Genomic DNA, 22460 nt, shown 5'->3' with positions numbered 1-22460 from the left:
AAGGATATGTTGGGTATTTTTTCAAGTCAAAGTTATTTCTTCACAAATATTAGTATTTGCCTTGTGAAATTCTGTTCTAAAGTTAAGCGTTTTCTGTAATTTTTAAAAATGCTTAGCTTGTCCTGGCATTGTATAATGGAAGCCATGAAGTACGGGGCCCGGCCGGAAAACAAAACCTTCCCGAAATTTCGACGATTTTCTCGTGATTTTGTGCAGATTTTCATAAATTCGGGAGAGCGCAAATCGGATTAAAATCGTATAGTGCATGACCGACTTTAGCAGGTGCCCTAAAAGAAACGGGAAAAATCTAGAAGTGCAGTGCATTATACAATTGTCTGAAGTTAGATTTTCTGTTTGAATAATAAAGTAACTATACTACATTTAATTTATTACTCTGTTAAGTGAGCACTGCAGTTAGGCTGTGATGATCAGAACTATAGGGCAACGTAAGGGGTCTTAAACCCGCCCTGAATGAACTATTGGGATTAATAAAGTATCTATCTATTACTTTATAAAATAAACGTATGTGTAAACAGAATATGTATAAATATTGCAAAAAACCATGTCCTCCTTCCACTCTGTCGCCGCGACGTAAAGGTGTGACAGCTGAAAAGATTGCTAAGATGACTGATCTGCTTTTCTGCACGAAAATAAATAAATACCCATACACTAATTCCTGCTTTTCCAGGAATACTTTACCAGACAAATGTAGCACCGGTTTTCTAAGTCCGTTCTTGACGAGCGTCTCTTAACTTGCAGTCCTGTCCGCTGTGGCTGCAGACTTTCATCCCAACCAACCTCTGCTTTTATTTGAACTCCATCTTTAATTAAACACATGTTGTTTGCCGGTTTGTATGTTCTGGTGTCAATCCACAAATTACAAAATTGTGCAAAATTGAGTTTGCTAATTTTTTTATTGAAATGAAGCCAGCATTTTATGTATGTTACTTGGGGATTGTATATATGTGTGTGTGCGGTCTTTTATAGTTTTGCTTGAGTTTTTCTTTTGTCATCCTCATCACTGACATTTTTATTGTATTAATCCGGCTGCTCTTTTTATTTATGCCGTTACTGTGTGTGACACGGAGACTCACCCACCCTTCAGCACAGAGGGTTGTTTGAATCTGCTTCTGCTTATCTTATCGTTAATTGTCTTTATTATGATATTTGTAGGAGAAAACTGTATTGAAAATAGAAAAACGACAAAACCTATAGCAAAAATGCATACAGTTCTGTGTTTATAATTTATTATTAAGATAATAAAGGACTGGCTAATTATGCAAATATTTAAAAGTAAAATGAGTCAACGATTGTCCAGCTGGTTGAGATAAAAACCCACAGCATTAGTGGTCTTTCTGGGCTGCCGCTCAGGGAATGCCGCGAGTTTTAACGCTCTAATCCCGAATCGTGTTTTATTCCATTCTAAATATTTCATTCATCGTTACCGTTGAATAACAGCAAATTGGTAGCAGCAGTGGTAGCGCTGCTGCCTCGCAGTTAGGAGACCCGGGTTCGCTTCCCGGGTCCTCCCTGCGTGGAGTTTGCATGTTCTCCCCGTGTCTGCGTGGGTTTCCTCCCACAATCCAAAGACATGCAGGTTAGGTGGATTGGCGGTTCTAAATTGGCCCTGGTGTGTAGGTGTGCTTGTGTTTGTCCTGCGGTGGGTTGGCACCCTGCCTAGGATTGGTTCCTGCCTTGTGCCCTGTGTTGGCTGGGATTGGCTCCAGCAGACCCCCGTGACCCTGTGTTCGGATTCAGCGGGTTGGAAACTGGATGGATGGATGTTAGTAAAATAAATTGATGGATTAATGAATTTTTAATCACTTTCTAGCTTTTGTTACTTTTCTCACATAGTTAAGTAATAAAAATGTAATATTAACAATTGAATTAATGGTTGAAACCCGTCCCCGCAGCCACGGTAATTTTCTTGACAAAATTTAGGAACCAGCATGGATTGAAATGCTGAAATTTTCAATTAACCGAGTTGTTTTACCTCAGTGAGTTTATCACGCGTTTCCTTTTGCAAATCTGCGCAGATGTATGCGTGACGTCACTGCCTTGCCGTTCCCTTTCTGTTACCCGCCCATTTTACTCCGGGCTGCAGTAATATCTATTTGGTAATACCTGCTTGGTCAACTGCGCAGACAGTGACGTCACTCTAAGGGGTCGCAGAGACTTTAACGGCGCAATTAAATTTGTAAAAGTCACCACCAAAACAGCAGGGTGAGACACGGTTTTAACAGAGTTTTACAGGTGAGTAAAATCAAAGTAAAGTTTAAACCGGCAAAAAGGTTTATTCTGAGTGGAATTTACAAAAGTATCGCTCACGTTTGTTGTTTGAGAAGCTCAATGGAGAGAATTCACTGTGGCAGCGTTTGGTGTAGCTAACCTTCAACAACTGAGCCATGATTAAGTTGCAGGTATTTACTGGATATATCCGGGTGCAAATAGTTTATATATTTAAAGGGTTAAAAAAGACTGTGAAAGCGCGGTAGACGGGAGTTTTAATCAAACTCGCTGCTATACTTCACGTCGTCGCATCTCTTTCGACGTGTAGAAAGCAGGTGGAGTTGAAGTCACTTTTCCAGCTGCCGTTTTCAGCTTCACATCATTCATTTTCTTTTAACATTGAACTGGAATCTAGAGAGCCTAGGGTAGTATGTTGGCACCGGACAAGCGGAACTGACTCCCGGTATGAGCGCTGTGAAATCTGAAAGGCTTCGTGGACTTTTTCCAGGAAAATCGCTTTTCACAATTAAGATACGTTCACTTGATTGTTAGTCGACTATCTTGGCCCTCCTTAACCGCGTGTGTGCCTTCCGAGGACTGGCATCCTCTCAAGGTTTGATTCCTGCTTTGTGCCAAATGCTTCCACAAAAGGCGGCGGTCTTTGCTAATCGGTCTTGGTGTGTGTGTGTGTGTGTGTGTGTGTGTGTGTGTGTGTGTGTGTGTGTGTTTGTTAATGGATAGAAACCAATTGGTGAGTGAGTAAACTGGCATCCCATCCAGTGCTGGACTCTGTTTGCCTGATGGTGCTAGGATATGCTCCAGCCCTTCATGCTTCTTTATCCACGTTAAGTTTTAGAAATGTTATGGATGTGAGTGGGATTGACCTTGGCAGCATTGGGGAATATTTTATCTTTTAGTGGAGGCATCCTGGACAGAAGGTAAAAAAGGAAAGTTTTTAAACAGTAAACTGAAGGAGAGCTTGGAAACCCGGCACTTCAGGCACTGGGGTTAGATTTGCTGCTGAAATCTTCCAGGTTTATTTTTTGTTCGTAGTGTATCATAACTATGGTGCAATTTATTGAACAATACACGTCTATAGAAGGGTGTTAAAAATAAGTTTGAGTCTTATTCATAAGGAGAAACGCCAGTAAAAGCAAGTTTTATTTTTCAGTGTAATTCCTCTGAATACTTATACACTTGTTTTGTTTATGAAGCCTTTTCAATGCCACTCGGATAAAATATTTTCCATTCTTGCGCTACCTCTCTTCTGGAGCTGACTTAACATCTCCACATTAGGCCTTGTGTCTTCAGAATGAGAAGCAGTGTGTCTTTGAATTTCACAAAGCAGGCTGTGCAATCTTTGTGGTGTTACATGTGCGAACTGGCTTGCCACATGTCTATCTCAAATACAAGGATATCTTTTTGTCTTTTTTTTGTGTTAACTGTTATGGAACCATCACCACATCATCACTGAGACGTTTTGGAGTTGTTTGATTAGGGTTATTGCAAGAGATGCCACTAGAGTTGCAGGTATCAGGGTCTTTGCTTCCTCTTTGATATTTGCATGCTTTTTTAGGCATAAATAAAATTGAACTGACACATGTTAATACAATGAGAGAAACTTTAAAAGGGGGCTAGATAATATCAAATGGACAAAACAATTGGGGGCTTGTTGCAATAGATAATTTATTTGATGGGCAAAAAGATCCGGGGCTAAACACAATAGATCAGGGGCTTCAGTGCTCCCAATATCACTAGTTATTGTTCTTCTCATTCTGTTTTGGGCCTTCTAGTTTCTTTTTTGTTCTGTATTACAACGCTTAAAACAGAAACCATGCCCCTCAATTTAACGATGAGGTGAATTCTGATTTGTGAAAAGAAGTTGGATGCCATCTCTTAAATCAGGGGTGTCAAACTTGGACCCTGTAGGACTTACAGTGGGTTCAGGGTTTTGTTTCAATCATTTCAATTAGAAATTGGTTACTACTGCTAATGGAACATACTTATTTTGCCTTAAATTTAGTTCACCCTTTTTATTTCCCCTTAACCTGTAGCCAAACAATAATGAGATGAAAAGCAAGCCAACTGATAAGCTGGTCATTTTTCTCCCATTTGCATCTTTTTTTTCCCATCACATCTGATTGAGTAAAAATACGTGAAAAGAAAATGGAGAAGTTTTGAGAAACATTGATCTGTTCTTAGTCTACGATAATTTTGTATGCTGCTCTCTCAGAAAAAAGAAAATAAACAATTTCAGAAATGTCCTTTGGGGCAGAATAAGAAAAATAACAGGTCATTAAATTAAATAGCGTGTTTTAATAACCGCAGGGATTTCCTTCTAATTACAAAATTCCCTGGAATAAAGGTGGTGGTCTTCAAAAACCTGAATCTGAGACCTCAGAACTGGCTGGCTGAGGAAACCAAAAAAGAATGGAAAGTTCTAAATCTTAAAGCAAGTCACTTAAATTTGGGAAAAAGAAATAAATCAATTTCATCAGTAATGTGCTCTTTTTAAATGAAAATCTGCAACTACTACTGTATGTCCTTCCAGGACGTGAGTTTGGTAGCCCTGTTTTAGCTGAATGTTTGGTGTCTTGGTGGATCTAGTCTTCTGTCACATACCTTAGAGCGTTTAATGCAAGTCTTGTCTTCTTTTTAAGTCAATTTGTCCTTTAGTAGAATAACCTCCTAATGGGCAGTATACAGAAACTGAAATCAGACTATGCTTCTGTAGGCTGACGCTTTTGTTACGAGAGTATCTTTGGCCAATCTTTATGTTTTGGTTGCCCTTCCATAGGTTATGTTTGATGTGGGCCTTTTAGATAAACAATTTTGCAGAGGAACTCAAGTGTTTTGAGCTCTACCAAGAGAGATTTTGTGTAAAAATAAATAAAAAAACTGTAATTTATATTGAATGGGGTTTGTGTCTTTTGCTCAGCAGGATTACTGTGCTCTTTGCAAAGTTCATTTCAATATTAAGATTAAGAGGTGACATGATTGAAGTGTTTAAAATTATGAAGGGAATTAGTACAGTGGATCAAGACTGTTATTTTAAAATGAGTTCATCAAGAACACGGGGACACAGTTGGAAACTTGTTAAGGGTAAATTTCGCACAAACATTGTTTTTCTTTACACAAAGAACGATAGACACTTGGAATAAGCTACCAAGTAGAGTGGTAGACAGTAAGACATTAGGGACTTTCAAAACTCGACTTGATGTTGATTTAGAAGAATTAAGTGGATAGGACTGGCGAGCTTTGTTGGGCTGAATGGCCTGTTCTCGTCTAGAGTGTTCTAAAATGTTAGATATCTAGCTTTTCAGGGCATTTTGTCGCCCAGGATCCACTGTGACAGGCGTCTCGCTAGTGTTATTCGAGGGGTTCGTCTAAGATCATACAGTAGAGTGTATCAAGGCTGAGAGAGAGTTGGAGGGTCTGCCACAGTGCGATATGACCTCCTCACAGTGGTAGTTTAGAAATCAGAAGTCTGTATGCTTATTCATACCTTTTATCACCTTTGACTGAAAAGCTTCTTCTGAAACCCAAAAGCACCAAGTTTGAGTACTTGTGATGCTGAGGATGAGCAGCTAAGAGGGTGGCGTAATCCTAAATGATTTACTCGGTAGAATGCACTGCTTTAAATATGTTGACAGACCTTCAGCCGTGTGCTTTCTCATTTTTGTTACACGTATTGGAATAAACAAATGGTGGTTGCTGCTGGGTGTTATTGGGAACAGCAGTAGCTTTAGTTTAGTTTATGTAAAATGACCTACTGAAAAGAGTTGTAACAACAAAATTTGTTTTTATAAGTGTTTAACTAATGTTTGTTCCTGCCATTGCTCAGGCTTCTGTGTTGTGATCATGTAAGCGACATATGTGACAAAACTAAACATTTTATAGTCCTTGCATTTAGCACAACTGCTGTCTTCAGTGTCAGAACCATCACTGTATCATAGTACACTTTCAACAAATAAGATTTTAGGTTAACATCTTTATTGTTTTTATAAGATACAAAATAAAATCGGAGTAGTACAAAAAAAAATTACCCTTTAATAGAAATCATAGTTATAACATTCTAATGGTCATGCTTAACATAAAAGGATTTACCTAAAAACAGCCTATAGTAACGCAAATGGTCCAACATCATCTGGATGAACGAGCTAATATTAGTCATTAAGTAAACTTTATTTTATTCATAATGAAGACCTGATTTGATGCAGACAACACTGTTAAGCCAAGGTCTCCATCTAGTGGGAGGATGAGGAGAGAAAGTACTGGGGAAAAGAAGGGCAGTCTTCACATGAATATCATCTGCAGTACATCCAAGAAGTGGAGCTCATGAATATCTGAACTAGGAGTGATCGTTTATCTTTCAATAAATTTTTATGAGCAGAATTCAATTGTTGGATAATCTGTAAATGATCTGATTTCCTCCCCCATCATCATATTTTCCCAACCTAATCCCTGTCAATAGTATAATAAAAACAAACACAATTATGGCATTTTTTTCTTTAAATTGTTTTATTATAAACTTTTTCTTACACTCTTTCTTTTTTTGATACTATTATTTTTTTTTTTCTGGTTTCCAACGAAAAGTAACTTTATTGTTGAACAGGCGAGAACATCTTCCAGGATTCATCCAAGACAGGAGCTTATATACTATTCTTTTTCATTAATTTTTTTCTAGCTTATGTGCTTTTTGTAGTTTTTTACTGTATATCTACTGTATATATAAGTATTCGGCGCTATTCATTTTCTGCACAATTCATTGTGTTGTAGATTTAATTTAAAATTGATTAAATTTGTCATTTTTTCCCATCACTCTACACTCAATAATCCCATAATGACAAAGAGAAAACCTATTTTCAGAAAGGATTGCAAATTTATTAAAAATGAAAAACTGAAATCTGACATTTTATAGAAGTATTCAGACCTTTTTCTGTGACACTCCCAAGTTGTGCTGAAGTACATCCTGTTTGCTTTAATTCTACTGGAGATGTGTCTAGAACTTGACTGGAGTCCACCCAAACTAAATTGATTGGACAACATTTAGAAAGGCGCACACCTATGTATTTGTTGTTCACCAATTCAAACTGCATGACCAGAGAAATGCCAAACCAAAGTACCTTCTGTAGACCACTTCCATCAAATTGTGGTGAGGCACAGATCATGGGAAATGGCATTAAATAATTTCCAAAGCTTTGAGTGTTCTCAGCAGCACAGCTGCTTCAGTTTTGAAATGGAAGAAATTTAGAAGCACTGGGACCGTTCTTGGAGTAGGCCGATTTACATTATTGATTAAATGGGCTAACCAATCACTTGCATAATATTGCATGTCTTGGAACCCTATATGAAATTTCAACATAAATATGGCTCATCCAAAGGACCAAAAAGAGGGGAAAAACAGAGGCAGAAAATGACAATTTCTTCTGGGTGTTAAAGATCATAACTCGTGCATCACACCAATTCCTGAATCAAAAAGCTTCCCAGGACAACATCCTTCCTAGACAAGTGTAGATTTTCATAAGCTTTTACTAAGACTACTTTTTGTATGTATGTTGTGTATATCAATCAATTTGCTATCAATTTGTTTTTATTACAATTTCTCTATTGATTAATGTAAAAGCAATGTGTATTTATTACTTTAATAAACGTAGATATAAAGATTAAAATAAATATTAGGGCACCCGGAGCAGGGCAGATTGCCATTTATTCCAACTTGCAGAGTTTATCGAGGCTGAGAGGTTGCACCTCGGTAGCAAGAACAAGTGTGGTAGAGACACAGTTATTGGTAAGCAGCATATAACCAAAAGGTTTACAATCCATCACGTGTCTTGGGGACACCCGTACATTTGTTAGGGCCGGAGACAGCGTAGGAGTGACTGGCATCACTCATTTGTACTTTTATGGATGGGGTCCTATATTACAGAGTGACTGGTAGTCGGGCATCATTCTTAAATAGTAGTAGTAGTAGTTCATGTGTGTGTTAATATTGAGGTGAGAGAGTAGACTGACCTATTAATAAATATGTCAAGTCTCGCTCATCCCTTCTTAATACATGAAAAATTTCAGCTTTTGATTTTCAATAAATTTGCCAACCTTTGTGAAGACATTTTCACTTTGAAAACAGGAGTTGCTGAGTTAAATTGATGGGCAAACACTGCAAAAGTAATACAAAGTATTAAATCAATCAATTTAATTTCTGAATCCTCTGTATATGTAAAATCCTTTTTCTTTATTTTGTATGTAATTGTTTGTGTTATTCAAGCCTATTTTTTGTTTTTTCTGCTGTTGTCTATTATTAGTAGTGTAACCTTTTTAGTGATGTACTGTTTGTGTCTTTTATAACATACCAGTAATGGTGCACTGCATGATAATGTGCAGTGAATACACTTGAGCATTCCTAGTTTTCATCCTATTTCTCTGTATATTTGCTCAGAGGTTGATGCGCTTGCTGCTTCCTGAGCAGCTCTTCTTTTCTACACCCTAGTAGCCCATTTCTTCCCTTCTTTTGCCGGCATCTATTCACGTTAAAACTGATTAAGTCAGTGTTTGTGTGGCAATTACTTAGTACGTTTGCCTTACTTTTTCACTTAAGCTGGCACTTAAATTACTCTTAAGGCAGATTGAAGACTTAAGATATGAAGAGGTAGGGGAAGTGACAGCGCAGGTGGTAGGGAATGAGAACGGCGCCTGTATGCATGCGCCACACGCCCGCCCTGCTGGCCGAAGTGAACAGTTCTACAATTAAATAAAAAGAGGAATAACCTTGGAGGTCAATTGTCGTCCCGAAAGTGGATAGTAGACATCATGTAGTATATGTATTCCAAATTTCAGGTCAATAGGTCAAATGGTTTGTGAGCTACAGGTCATCGAATATCCTGGACAGACAAATGAACAGCCACGTTAGTGTATTATATATAAAGATAACATTATAATTGTAACGCTTACTGTTAATGGGGGGGGTTAGGGAATCTTCCAAATTATATACTTCTCCTTTTAGTTCTTTATTTAAAAAAAAAAAGTCTTCAAGCCTGGATGGACTTGAGCCCCTATATTTTCTCTGTTTTGATAATTAATTTTGACTTTGCCAGGGTCCAGTGCCTATTTTAACAACGTCCAGTCCATGGCAGTACATGTTGATGTCAATTTAGGCTGTCGGTGAACAAAAGATGCACACTTTGCCATCCAGAGATGGCTTCTGTCTTGCACTAATTTCTGTTCTGGTAGGCTATGCCTGCCTCTGATGCATGGATGGACTTGTGAGGTCTAAGAAATTGATGCTTGGATCTTCGTACCTGCAGTTTTAGATATGGTTATTATCTTAGGAAAATAATTTTTCTACTATTTAGTGAGTTGTCATGCAAATGAATATCACCTCCAACTTTTCTTTCACAGACCCTGTCCCATCTGCACTCCATTCCTCACCTATTGTCTTGGACTTATCATGTGGCTGTTTCTGCTGCCCACATTCCTGCTTTCCTGCCCTTTTGTTTGCACCTCAAGGCCACACTCTGACCAAGTGGCCGTGGCTGAAGGTCAAGCCCAGCTGCAGCGGCTGAATGAATTTGCCAGACAGCCTCGCTATGGTGCCTGCTGGATAACTGCTTTGGAGAGGGTCCATATTGGATGTAAGGAATTTACAGATGAAGCACAAAGTCGCATTGCTCTGGGATTCACTCACTGTCATCTGCAGAGGTGAGTGACTGCAGGATGGCACGCTATAAACATAAAACCGGATAGTTTAGTGGAGTTGGCTTCTAAGCTATAATGTGTAAGCTCAAAATCACTTTACTCTTTAACGAGGAGCCTTTTGATGTGGACACAATGCCTACTTTCATTTTGTCTTAAGCCTTCAGTTGAAGTTTGATCTAAGCTGAGCTAAAGATGGCTGAAGGAAATACAGATAAAATATCCATGTTGATCCTTTTTTTTTTTTTTGGAATGCATCACACATAAACATTACCTTTCTCTTCCTGTTAAAGCCATTTTAAAATGGTTCTTTAACATTAGACACTTCTACAAAGCCACCATCATGTTTATATGTTTTATAGTGGATACAGTGTTGCTTTTTATCTGCTTTGGAAGACAGCCTTATGCTGGCATTTGTGTGGATGATATGTTTGATTTTAATTTGTAAGGCTCACTGGTGGTACATTTAGCGCAGTCTATCAGTGTGGGTGCCTCACAGATACAGGATCTTTGGTTTGAATTCTCCATCTCGTTGTTGGTATAGATTTTGTACATTCTTTCAGTGCCCGCATGATGTTCATACAGGCACTCCAATTGGCCTCCCCCATTCTCAAAGACATGCAGTTAATTGTCAATTTCAAATTGGGAAAGTGTGAGTGGACCCCTGTTTCCTGGTTTGAAAATGTTATGTAAATCTCATTTAATAAAAACTTAACATTCTTAAACTCCCTTGGTCTATTTCAGATTTATGAGGGGCTTGAAGGAGTTGGTGTCTGTCCTGGCAGCTCTGTGCACTAGGCATGAGACAACCTTGGAAAGATCACCGGCCCATCTTTTGGCCCAATCAGGCACATATATTGGATCAATTTGAACTTTCCAGTTAACCTAACAAGGATGCATTTGAGAATGGTTGAAGAAAACCAGAGAGCTCAGAGGTGAGCCCATGTAGACTTGGGGTAGAGTATGCAAACCCCACATAAACTACAGTATTGAGTGGGATTAAGGACCAGGATGGTGGATCTGTGAGACTGAAGCACTACCTACTGCGCCCAATTTATAGCAATGACATTTTGCACAATTAGTGTCTGTTAGAATCATTAAATATTTAATGTGGCCACAGTTATTTCCAGTGGGACAGCTCTAATTAGGAGCATCTAAAGTTTGACAAACAAGAGATGACAATTCAGTCCATCAAACTAATATGGTTAGCTATGGGCCAACTTGTCTCCAAATCGTACTCCGATACTTTACTTTATAAGACCTTGACAACTTTTAAAATATTCACAAAGAGGCACGGCCTACCTACTGCAGTGAATGATGAATGCAGATTTTCATTAATGCACACACTTGATTCCTTTTGAGAACTTGAGTTATTTTCTGTGGCACACTAAAGGGCTTCATTATTCTAAATATATTTAATGTTTATCTGTTAAAATGAAAATAAAGCAATATTGTTAAAACTGGGAGTTTTATGATTTTTTAAGATCACTTATGAAAGGATGAGGGATAGAAAAAACAGTCAGAACTAGCTGTAGAAATGATGCCTGTAACCTCTTGCCTGTCTCACCGTCTGTGCTGCAACCTGCGTATTCCACCTGAGCCGGCTGTTTGCTGACTGGGGCTATCTTTTACTGTTTTACTTCAACCCAGTTTACCATCAGTAGAGGGGCTTCTGTGCCCTTAAGGTGTGACAGCTAGACAATTACACTAATTGCAATCTGACAAAGATATTGAGTTAAGCTTTCACTTAAAATTATATTTACTTGCATCAAACATAAGTTTAACAGAGAATTCTACAACCTGGGTGGGCAAGCCTTCATGGTGTCGCACTATCAGCAGTAAGACACTTTAGATTCTTAGCTATGGATTATACAGTGGATTTGTGAAGTATTCAGACCCTTTCACTTTCTGCACACTTTATTATGTTGTACATCAAAATTGAATTGCGTACATTTGTAATTTCTTGCCTATTTTTGTTTTTGCTTACTAAACAACCTATAATGTAAAGTGAAAAAGGTTTGCAAATGTATTAAAAATCTAAAACTGAAATTTCCCCCACAATTAACTCCATTTAAAGGGTAATTGGACCCAACAAAACAAAATATTTCTCACCCAATGAATTTTAGGCTCTGATGCCAAAGGTTTGTGCCAGAGCAAACATTTGCTTTAAAAATGCAGAATTCACTACAATATACTGTACAATGGCTGAAGGAAGCCCATAGTATAGTTCTCTTAGGGCCGGTTTATACTTCACACTCAGAACGCGTACACGCCCGCATCATGGCTGCCACGCGTTCCCAGCGTTCATTTCATGCGTCCTCTGAGCAGGTCCTCCGAAATTAACGCGACGAGTGCGCGAGTTGCAGTACCAGCAAAAGTTCGGGTGGTGCAGTGTGCTAAAAGTCGGAGTGTGACGTCGGAGTCTCTGTTTACTATCTACATGTGACAGAATGTCACTATGCAGATCGACTGTGTTCGTGCTTCGCTGTTTGATGAATGGTTCGATGTGGTGAAGCAAAATGCCGACATACAGATGCATTCGTGGTGCTTTTATATTCAAGCGTCGCATATTCCCGATCGTAATGACACAATACATTTTAAAAGTCTCACATACCATCTTTTGTGCCGTCTTTTTTTTTTCTGCAACTTCACAACAGCAACATAATGTACGGCGCTGTATTTGAGCAACTGAGAAAAAAATAAAGGACACGGTGAAATCGTGTATTTTGTGATTAAAGTGGAAATTTAATCTTTAATCTCGAAATGTCCACTTTAACCTCGTAGTTTACTTTATCATTAAAGCAGACCATCGTAAACGTCATCCCAGTTTTTAATCGCTACAAGCTTTTTGGACCTGACAACGGCGGAAAGCAGCAATAGATCACCACATAGAACAAATTAAATGTATGATTTTCCAACTCTCTGCACATTTAAAATCCTTCAATTTATACTTTATATCACTTTCATGATGAAATGCATTAAAGTGTGTATGTTACATTTTACATATAATTTTGTTTAAATAATGAATACTGTTAATAATTACACACATGGGGGTGACACGGTGGTGGAGTGATAGCACTGCTGTCTCGCAGGGAGTTATGTTGCTGGTATTTCCTGCTTGTATTCCACACTGTGCTCCGGGTTTCTTCCAAAGATATGCAGATTTGGGGATTTGGTGCTGCTAAAATGACGCTAGTGTATGTGTGTGCTTGTATTCACCTTGCGATGAGCTGAGGCCTCGTCCAGGGATTGTTTCTCACTCGTGCCCAATGCTTGCTGGAATGGGCACATCCCTGGATTGATGGATTTAATCAATAAACATCCTTTTCTGAGATACTGCAGTAAGGTGTCATCGAAATTTAATAGGTGTTCTAGGCAATTCACAACACAGAGAAGCCAAACCTATTCTCACCGTGGTAATATCTCGCACTGCCACCTGGTGGATTCCTCCAGATTTACGTAAAGTACGCACGCAAGTATGAACACTGCAACGCTTGCGGAGCAGGAGCGTCCGCTGCAGCATGCATCGCGACGCATGAAGTATAACTCCAGCCTTGCAGCCCTTCAGTGGGATCTTCAAAGATTTTATGTCCTTCTTAAGGAGAGTCAGTTGCATTTGTAACTTCTATAGTGTTGTGCCAATTGCATCTAGGGTAATCTGGTCAACCACAGCATAGGCAACACCAAAAGGATTTTTCTCCTCAGCTGACCACTTCATTTTATTGACTGCTTGCAAGAGGGAAAAGAAGCAGTGGGATAGCCAGGGGTCTTATTTATAAAACTTTGTATGGGTTTGAGTGTGAAATATGCTTACACCAAAAAAAAAGAAAAATGTATACACCAAAAAAAATATGATTTATAAAACCTGGGATATGCACATTTCTGCACAGTTCATCTTTATAAATCGTAATCATCTTATGAATTTGCATGTGTGCCTTGAGCCATACCACACTGAAACAACCATAAATGGACTATGCTGATGAACCTTCTACATATGCGTTCGCAATGCAGTCGACCTTCATTGGCTGGTAGAGCAGGCTCCCTACTGACCCATCATGTTGTATCATGCAGCTGAGTGCACCAAGAAGGTTGATGAAGCAATTGAGATGGACCATACCCTCATTTGCAGGTGCATCTCTCATCAATTATCTCGCCAAACTCCAGCAGCTGTGTGAGCACGCACACCTACAGAGATCGAGCCAGCCATTCAGTTTATTTATTTAAAAATGGGCCACTAAAATGTTAAGCCTCGGACCCACTATACCACAAACTCCTCTCCTCTGCACTCTGGAAAGAAAAAAAGGCACTGGCGTCTCGAGTAGGTAGCCACTGTTATCTGGCATGCACAATGACATGATTGCTGTTAGAGTGAATAGTACAGGCCATATGAAAAACTGAGGGTTCAGCCAGTTGCCTTACCAACAAACCAGCTACTACAGCACGTCGGCCAAAGCTAATTTGCCTATAAATAAAGGAAGCACAGGTTGACCCACTTCACCTAGTCGTGACGCTTGTCAGGCTCATCATGGCATCACAGATGACTTGTATGTTAATGGAATGTCACTACTTACAGTTAACAAAAGCAACTTTGTTCTCGCCAAGTGGCCTAATTGCAGTAAGTGCACAGTTAAGTGCTTTGTTAATGGTAGGAAAACCGGACACTGCTGAAAATTGCCTTTTTATGTTGGCAAAAACCTGTTGTGTTTTATATATGTGCTTCCACATCATGCGTTAACTGAATGTAGTTCTTTGTTAAATAACTTCCAGCACAGCAGTCACGATGGAGGGAACCTTGGCTGAGATACTCCTGGAAAATGTGGTCTGCACATCCTAATTATCGCTTTTAAGACTTATGTTTATCATGTTAAAGCACATTATGATAAACGGGTAATTGATGTGAATTATGTGCAAGAGTCGTCATTTAGTTGGTTTGGCTGCATTTCCCTATATGAACAAAGCTGTCGACATTTCCCAGTTTCTCTGAAATGCTGCATACTGATAGGTCGGAATTGGCGTAAATATGTGTGTACATTCTCATGTTAAGTTTTCTTTTATAATTCTTGATGTTTGTGTCGAAAGCTGCACATGCATATGTACTAAGAGAGCCCCAAAAAGTGCAAGTTTTATAAAGCTGACCTGAGGTGAGAATGTTTATTTAGCAAACTGTAATGAGGGTTGATCTCAAAAGTCAGAGAAACTATTGTTAAAACCAAAGCACAAAACCATTGATGTAGCCAACAGTTAAACAGTCAGATGTCCTGAAACTGACAATGAACAGAAAAAATAAACTGATGCATGTCAAAAATCAAGACTTTCTGTTGCCAAAAGCTAGATGCAACACTGTTAATGAAGTGGAATTGCTATGACTCAAAAATGACTTTTCATACTATGAGTATGCATGCTGAAGTTATTTGAGAGTTGAATTTTTAAATTTGACAAGTCAATGCCAAAACTGAAGTGTTAAACTGTGATTAATACCAAAGTGAGAATTACCACAAGGTGTAGTGGCAATAAAATTCCAGACTCAAAACCCTACAAGAGTCGGAAGGTGAGCTGCCACCAAAATCTACACTTGACACCTATAGAAGAATTGGAAGGGGTAAAGCCACTCAAATCTAGACATACGACTGTTACAAAAGCCAAAATGAGTATCGCTATGAATCAAAAATCAAAGGTGTGTTCCCTGTGGGCTTATGCTGAAGTTATTAGATTGTGGGATCTGAAATCTAGGAAACTGCACGTAATACTAAAAGGGTTTACAAAGCTGAGAATCCATAATATGTGCGCTCAGTGCCGTTTGGGAAGCAGCCTCTAGCAACAGAGCAGTGCATTCTAGCAACACAGTCACAAAATGCGTCCACACTGTGAATCTCACACACATCTTTTTACAGTTCAATGATCTCTCTTCAGTTTTGATGAAATATCAATTGTTTTCATGCCTTTTGCAAGTCATTGCACTATTTTATGTTTTTTCTTCTTCAGAAAGATCTTTTTTTTCCTCCCCATATGGCACGAGAACTGTGACTTGCTTAATAATATGCAATAACTTACTTAAGTAGGTTCCTATTTAATTAAGATCACCTGGCAAACTAAATAACAAACCTGTCCGAGATTGATCCCACTTATCTAAAAAAATTAGAAGGGACCAAACAAGTAAGAACTTTCATTGGGAAAAACTTAAAAAAAAAAAAAAAAAACAAATGTGTATTTAACTGAAATCCTACTGATAGGTCACTTGCATACTAATTTGAAACTCGGTGTATGTTCTGCTGCACGTGCTGTTAGCTGCTGTTATTTGTCTGTTGGTACACAGCAATTTAAAACTCTGTCTGCACGCTTCTCTTTGTCTTGATCCAACCATGGAAATCACTCGCCTTGTAAGTGTCTTTTAAAGTTTTATTGTTTAATGTATACTGTCTGCTATGCATTGCTTTGTAAATCATTTATTGTCTTTGGTTGTACACCTGTATTGGTCTTGGACTTCTCGGCTCTTTCTCTGTCTTTTGCAAACCTCAAGTCTGCAATCTTGGTGTTATCTTTGACAGTAACCTCTCTTTTGAGAAACAGATTAATTCTGTAGTGAAGAGTTGCTTTTTCCAGCTTTGTCTATTAGGTAAGATCAAGTCTTTTTTTATCTTCTAGGGATTTTGAGAAAGCTACTCGTGCAGTAATCGAGGCGAGAAAAGATAAATGCAATTCTCTGTATTCTGGGATTCGCAAATCCCTGATATACAGGTTACAGTTGGCCCAGAATGCTGCTGCTCGCTTTCTGGTTGGGGCAAGAAAGTCTGATTCTATTTCTCCAATATTAGTTTCTTTACACTGGCTGCCTATCAGTTTTCAAATTGATTTTAAAATCTTGCTGCTAGTTTTTAAATCTTTACATGGGCTTGCTCCTGCCTATTTATCTGAATTGTGTGTTTTACACCAGCCATCTAGAGTGCTTAGATCTTCTAGCCAGTTGTCTCATGTTGTCCCTTGTACCAAGTGTAAAACCAAAGGGGACAGAGCTTTTGCAGCTGCTGCTCCTCTCCTTTAGAACTCTTTACCTCATCACATAAAGGAGTCGTCTACAATTGAACTGTTCAAAGCAAGATTAAAAACTCATTTCTATTCACTTGCATTCTATGACCTTCAGTAATACTGATGGTTTCCTCATTGTGATTATGTAACATTACTTTATTTATTATTTATTTTATTTATGTTCATTTATTTTATTTCTATTATTCATGTTAATTGTATGTTTTCTTTTATTCTATTATTGTAAAGCACTTTGGCCACAGCATTCCTATATTGTTTTAAATATGCTATATAAATAAAATTGACATTGACCTGTATATACCTTTATGTTTCTTTTGTATATATTTCAGTTTACAATGAGGTACGTCCAGTAAAAGCCTTCAAGAAAGCTCACTCTTTTATGTGGATGTGCAGAGTTGTTTAAGATCTCTGCAGCCGCGTTGCATGGACAGCACAGAGTGAGGCAGAAAAGTGTATATTGCTAAAAAGTAATCGTATGTATGGAATATAAACCAATTACAAGTGTCTTAAAAGAACTCTACCTCCCTGATCACCATGCTGCATTTTTTTTCCCTCAAATCTCTGGCTACATATATAAATGACTCTTCAATTCCACCCGGGGGAGTAAATGCGAACATTAATTTTATTTTAATTCTTTTCATTTTTATTACTATTTAATTTAATATTGTTTCTTTGTATCAGTATACTGCTGCTGGATTAACTGAATTTCCCCTTGGGATTAATAAAGTATCTATCTATCTATATCTATCTATCTATCTATTTAAATTCTGGACTGTAACGAATAAATGTTCTCAGTGGGAGAGTACACGGACAGTAGCCTGTTGGTGCACCTGCATGAAGAAGTCTTTCCCCTGTCACAAAAATTAGTCTTAGACATCATGAAGTTTTGGAGAAGCCACCCATATATTGTTCAAGGGCTGCAAAAATTAGATTTTCACAGATGCAAGTCCAAAACAGAAGTTATTCAGACAAGATGGCGGCTTTAAAGGCCAGTCAAGGAAATGACGTCATCTGGGCGGAACTCGAAGTGACATAATCATCGGGCCCTGTGACCGGAAGTGACATCATCAATAGCACCGGGACCAGAAGTGGCATCATCAGTGGTGCAGGTACCCCACGGGATTTCCCATGGACGGTCTGCAAGAGATTGAGAGAGGCAGTCCGCACACCCCACTGCCCCCTGGTCTGGCGTGGAATTGCTATCATTTAGGCCCTTCAATTTGCGTATGTGTATAATGTGTTCACATCGATTTCAAGTTCTTTTAAAACGGCAGTTTGTACATCATTTTTTTTTTTTTTGTAAGATTGATTCCAAGGAGTTTAAGATCAAATCTGTTTGCATGATCATTTTAATCCTAGGGTGTTGTACCTTGTTAGGCGTTATGGATGTGGTGAGAGGTTAAGCAAAATGACACCTTTTATTGGCTAACTAGAAAGGTTACAATATGATCATTTTCTAAATTGATCACCAGGTCCAGGTCTCCAGACCACTTTTGTGCTCCAGACAAAAAAGGTGAATGTGACTGCAATGAGACTTTGAAGATGCATTTTAATGTTCAGTTCATGGTAACTTTTAAATAAATAAAAAGGTTGTCTCCTAACAATTCTCTGCTGTCTTGTGCTTAGGTCTGGCCGCTCATTTCCTGCTTGCTCTGAGGAGGACTCTATTCAAGTGTGCACTCAGCATATGGACAGCGTGGCCTTTGGAGTTTACACTGAATTCTTCACTCACACTCATAGCATTTGTTATTTCTTACAAAATGAGATTTGGCAGCAGCAGGCCGAAAACACCATCGACAGGTAACGTGCACCTTCGGGGAGACAGAAAGTAGACACATTATTTAAAACTACTTCTTTGGAACTTTCCTTTGGTTTTAAATTACACAAGTGGTTTTGTCTTAAGTCAGGAATAGTGATGTGAAAAAGCCACTTTGCCAAAAAAAATTAAGAAAAATTAGTTTTGTTTATTTTTTTATCCTTTTTTATTTATTTATTTATTTTTTTAATAAATGTTTTTTCTGGATTAAACTTCCATCAGTCTGATGGCATACCCAAGTTATGTTTAATGGAAGGAAAACCATGTCCAATGTGTATTACTTGCATTTAAATAAAGTGCTTGTCTTGTAACCATCTCTATACATTCCTCGCTGAACCTTGTCAAGCAAAACCCAGGATAAGTATTAAAGGATAAGTTTTATATTTTTCTCCACAATCATGGTATATATTAATTTGCCTCATGGGATTACACCTTAAAGTGAAGCATATTTTGTAAATTTTAAAAAATAATTAGCTCACTGTTGAGTTTTATAATGGGGCTAATGGATACAGGGGCTCCTTTTATAAAGGGAATCCTTGAAACTTTCCAGATACATCCACTTTGAAGTAGCAAAGATTTTGTGTTAAGAAATGTACCTCTAAACTGAAAATAGCACCAAGAATATGTGATAAAATTAATTATTTCCTCTAGGTAAGGATATGTTTCTTGCTTGCTGATCTGCTGTAGAACAAAGTGGACATTACCCATTCTGTTAGGCTTTAGTGGCACACCAGGGATGTTAAAGCAGCAGATTTAACAGATATCCAGCTGCACCAAACTTCCACTTGCATTCCAAACTAAGTTACTGAACTCCAACTTGTACCATATCTGTCTGGACTTCATCTGATAAGAAAGGTGTAAATCAAATGTCAAACTGTCATCTCTCCAGAGGCCCCACTGCAGACTTCTTTAGCCAGAAGGCATGAAATAGACTCTAGCAAGATCAAAGAGCTGTAAATGTATTAATGACAACTCGGATGGACAGAAGAACATGTCTATGAGGAAATACTGATTTTTTTAACTGGAAGTAATGTTTATCAAATTAGGAGAAGTCATATGTTTCTTTAAAACTTGCTGCACCATCCTGAAGATTCTCTCAGGTGACCCTCACAACGGAACACTAAGGAAACTCTCTGGGGATTCCTTAGGCCACTCAGCCCAGGGTCACTCCCGAGCACACTCTCTTAAAAATTACTGAAAATCTCTGAAAGAACCCCTGTCTCCAAAAGTAAAAGTCGATCTTCCACTTTCTCTTTGTGGACAAGAAACCTAAAATCCAGTCTGCCAAGCCAAAGCCATATGGCAATAGGCTGAGAAGTACCCATTACTTCAAGAAGGGAACTTCAGCATCTTACCTCTTGGGCTGGAAAGATTAATATTTTTCCCTATGAAGTTGCAAAAGACACAGAAATGTGCCTAATTGAGGAAAGCACTGCACATCACAAAGAATCACACAGCAAAGAGAAATCCTCCAGTTGAACACAGAGCAGCAAACACTCCACACAATGTCAAACACTACCTTTTGAAGTCTTGGTATCACAAAATTATTTATCTGTGCCAAGATAAATTAGAACTCTAGATAGCCTGGATATGTACTTGCTCTCTTTGTTATATATTTCTGTCTAGTCTGTCTGCATCCAGTCTTATATGTCAACATATACAGTCAAGTCCATAAGTATTTGAACGGTGATATAATTTTCATAATTTTGGCTCTGCGCACAACCACAGTGGATTTGAAATAAAGAAGTCAGAGACAGAAATGTAGATTTTCAGCTTAAATTTAATGGTTTTACCAAAAATATTGTATGAGTTGTTTAGTAATGACAGCCTTTTTTTTGCATCAGCATTTCTAGGGGCTCAAACGTTTTTGAACATTTGACTCCATTGCCAGGAAGGGGCAGTTCCCTTATTATTTTATTAACTATTAAGTAGATGAAAGGTTTGGAATTAATTCCACATTTGGAATCTGCATTTGAAAGCTGTTGCTGTTAACTCTCAATATGAGATCCAAAGAGCTGTCCAAGTAAAAACAGTCCATCTTTAGGCTGAGAAAGCAAAACAAACCCTTTAGAGACATAGCAGAAATGCCAGGAATGATCAAATCAACCATTTGGTACATCTTAAAAAGAAGAAACATACTGGTGACCTTGGCAACACCAGAAGGTGTAGAAAATGTTCTGGATGATTGCAGAATTCTGTCCTTGGTGAAGAAGAACCCCTTCACAACATTTAGCCAAACCAAGAACACTCTCCAGACGTAGGCCTATCATTGCCAATGTCTACAATCAAGAGAAGACTTTGTGAAAGTAAAGACGGAGAGTTTACCACAAGGTGTAAACCATTGGTAAACCTCAAGCACGCAAAGGGCAGATTGAACTTTGCCAGGAAACATTTTTAAAAACCTATACAGCTTGGGAGCAATTTTCTTTGGACAAAGGAAACTAAGATCAATATATACCAGAATGCTGGAAAGATAAGAGACAGCTCATGATCCAATGAATACCACATCATCTGTGAAACATGGTGGAGGCAGTTTTCTGGCAAGACCACTATGAATGAAAGTCTGTCACTGGTGTTTATTAATAATATGATTGCTGACAGGAGTATCGGGGTGAATTCTAAAGTGTACAGGGCTATACTGTCGGCTCAGATTCAGTCAAATGCTGCAAAATTGATAGGATGACGCTTCACAGTACAGATGGGCAATGAGCCAAAACATACTGTGAAAACAAAACAAGAGCTTTTCAATGCAGAGTAGTGGAATATTCTTCAATAGCCAAATCAATTAAGTGACCTCTTCCCATCTGGACATGCATGCCGAAGACAAAACTGATGGTAGAAAGTCCAACGAACAAGCAGCACCTGAAGACCGCTGCAGTAAAGGCCTGGCAAAGTATTACTAAGGTAGAAGCCCAGCACATGGAGATGGTCTGGATTCCAGACTTCAGGCAGTCATTGCTGTAAAGGGTTGTTAAGTAAATATTGAAAATGATGATTATACTTATGATTGTTTGTCCAAATACTTTTGAGTCCCTGAAGACAGCCAGACCATGTATAAAATGTCTGTCTTTTCTAAGCTCTAAGCTCATACAATATTTTTGGTTAAAATGCTTGAATTAAAGCTGAAAATCTACACTTCAATCACATCATGATTGCTTTGTTTCAAATCCATTGTGGTGGTGTACAGAGCTAAAATTGTGTCACTGTACAAATACTTGTGGACCTGACTGTATGCAGTTATCATATTTCTTGTATTTATCAATAAATTGTAGTAACCTGTTTTTTAAAGTGAGTGTGCTTCAGTTACATTGCGAACTCTAAAGGTCGATGACTCCCTCCTACAACAGAAAAAAAGATAAGGTAAATACAGTAGGAGCCTTGCTTAATTATTTAATCCATTGCCAGCATTGCTGAAGGCAAGACCAATAGTTGATCAAAAGAGTTAGGGCCGATTTGTACTTCACTCTCAGAACGCGTACGCGCCCGCATCATGGCTGCCACGCGTTCCCAGCATTCATTTCACGCATCCTCTGAGTAGGTACTCGGAAATTAACGCGTGACGCGTGCGCGAGTTGCAGTACCAGCAAAAAGTCGGGGGGTGCAGTGTGCTAAAAGTCGGAACGCGACGTCAGAGTCTCTGTTTACTATCTACATGTGACAGCAAGCCTCTATGGAGATCCTT

General features: G+C 38.5%; 1 protein-coding gene across 1 annotated transcript in view; it reads left to right on the top strand.

The window, feature by feature from the left end:
- The first annotated feature begins 2532 nt into the window (after positions 1-2532).
- Positions 2533-22460, top strand: part of LOC120524001 — a 47310-nt gene continuing 27382 nt past the window's right edge. The window contains exons 1-3 of the mRNA XM_039745795.1: positions 2533-2692; positions 9628-9927; positions 18589-18762. Coding sequence (XP_039601729.1) covers positions 9677-9927; positions 18589-18762 — 425 coding nt within the window. The 5' untranslated portion in view covers positions 2533-2692; positions 9628-9676. The remainder of the gene's footprint in view (positions 2693-9627; positions 9928-18588; positions 18763-22460) is intronic.

This window comes from Polypterus senegalus, chromosome 1 (assembly GCF_016835505.1).
Source record: "Polypterus senegalus isolate Bchr_013 chromosome 1, ASM1683550v1, whole genome shotgun sequence".
NCBI lineage: Eukaryota > Metazoa > Chordata > Cladistia > Polypteriformes > Polypteridae > Polypterus > Polypterus senegalus.
The sequence above is the reverse complement of the archived record's forward strand: the minus strand, read 5'-3'. Positions and strand labels throughout refer to the sequence as shown.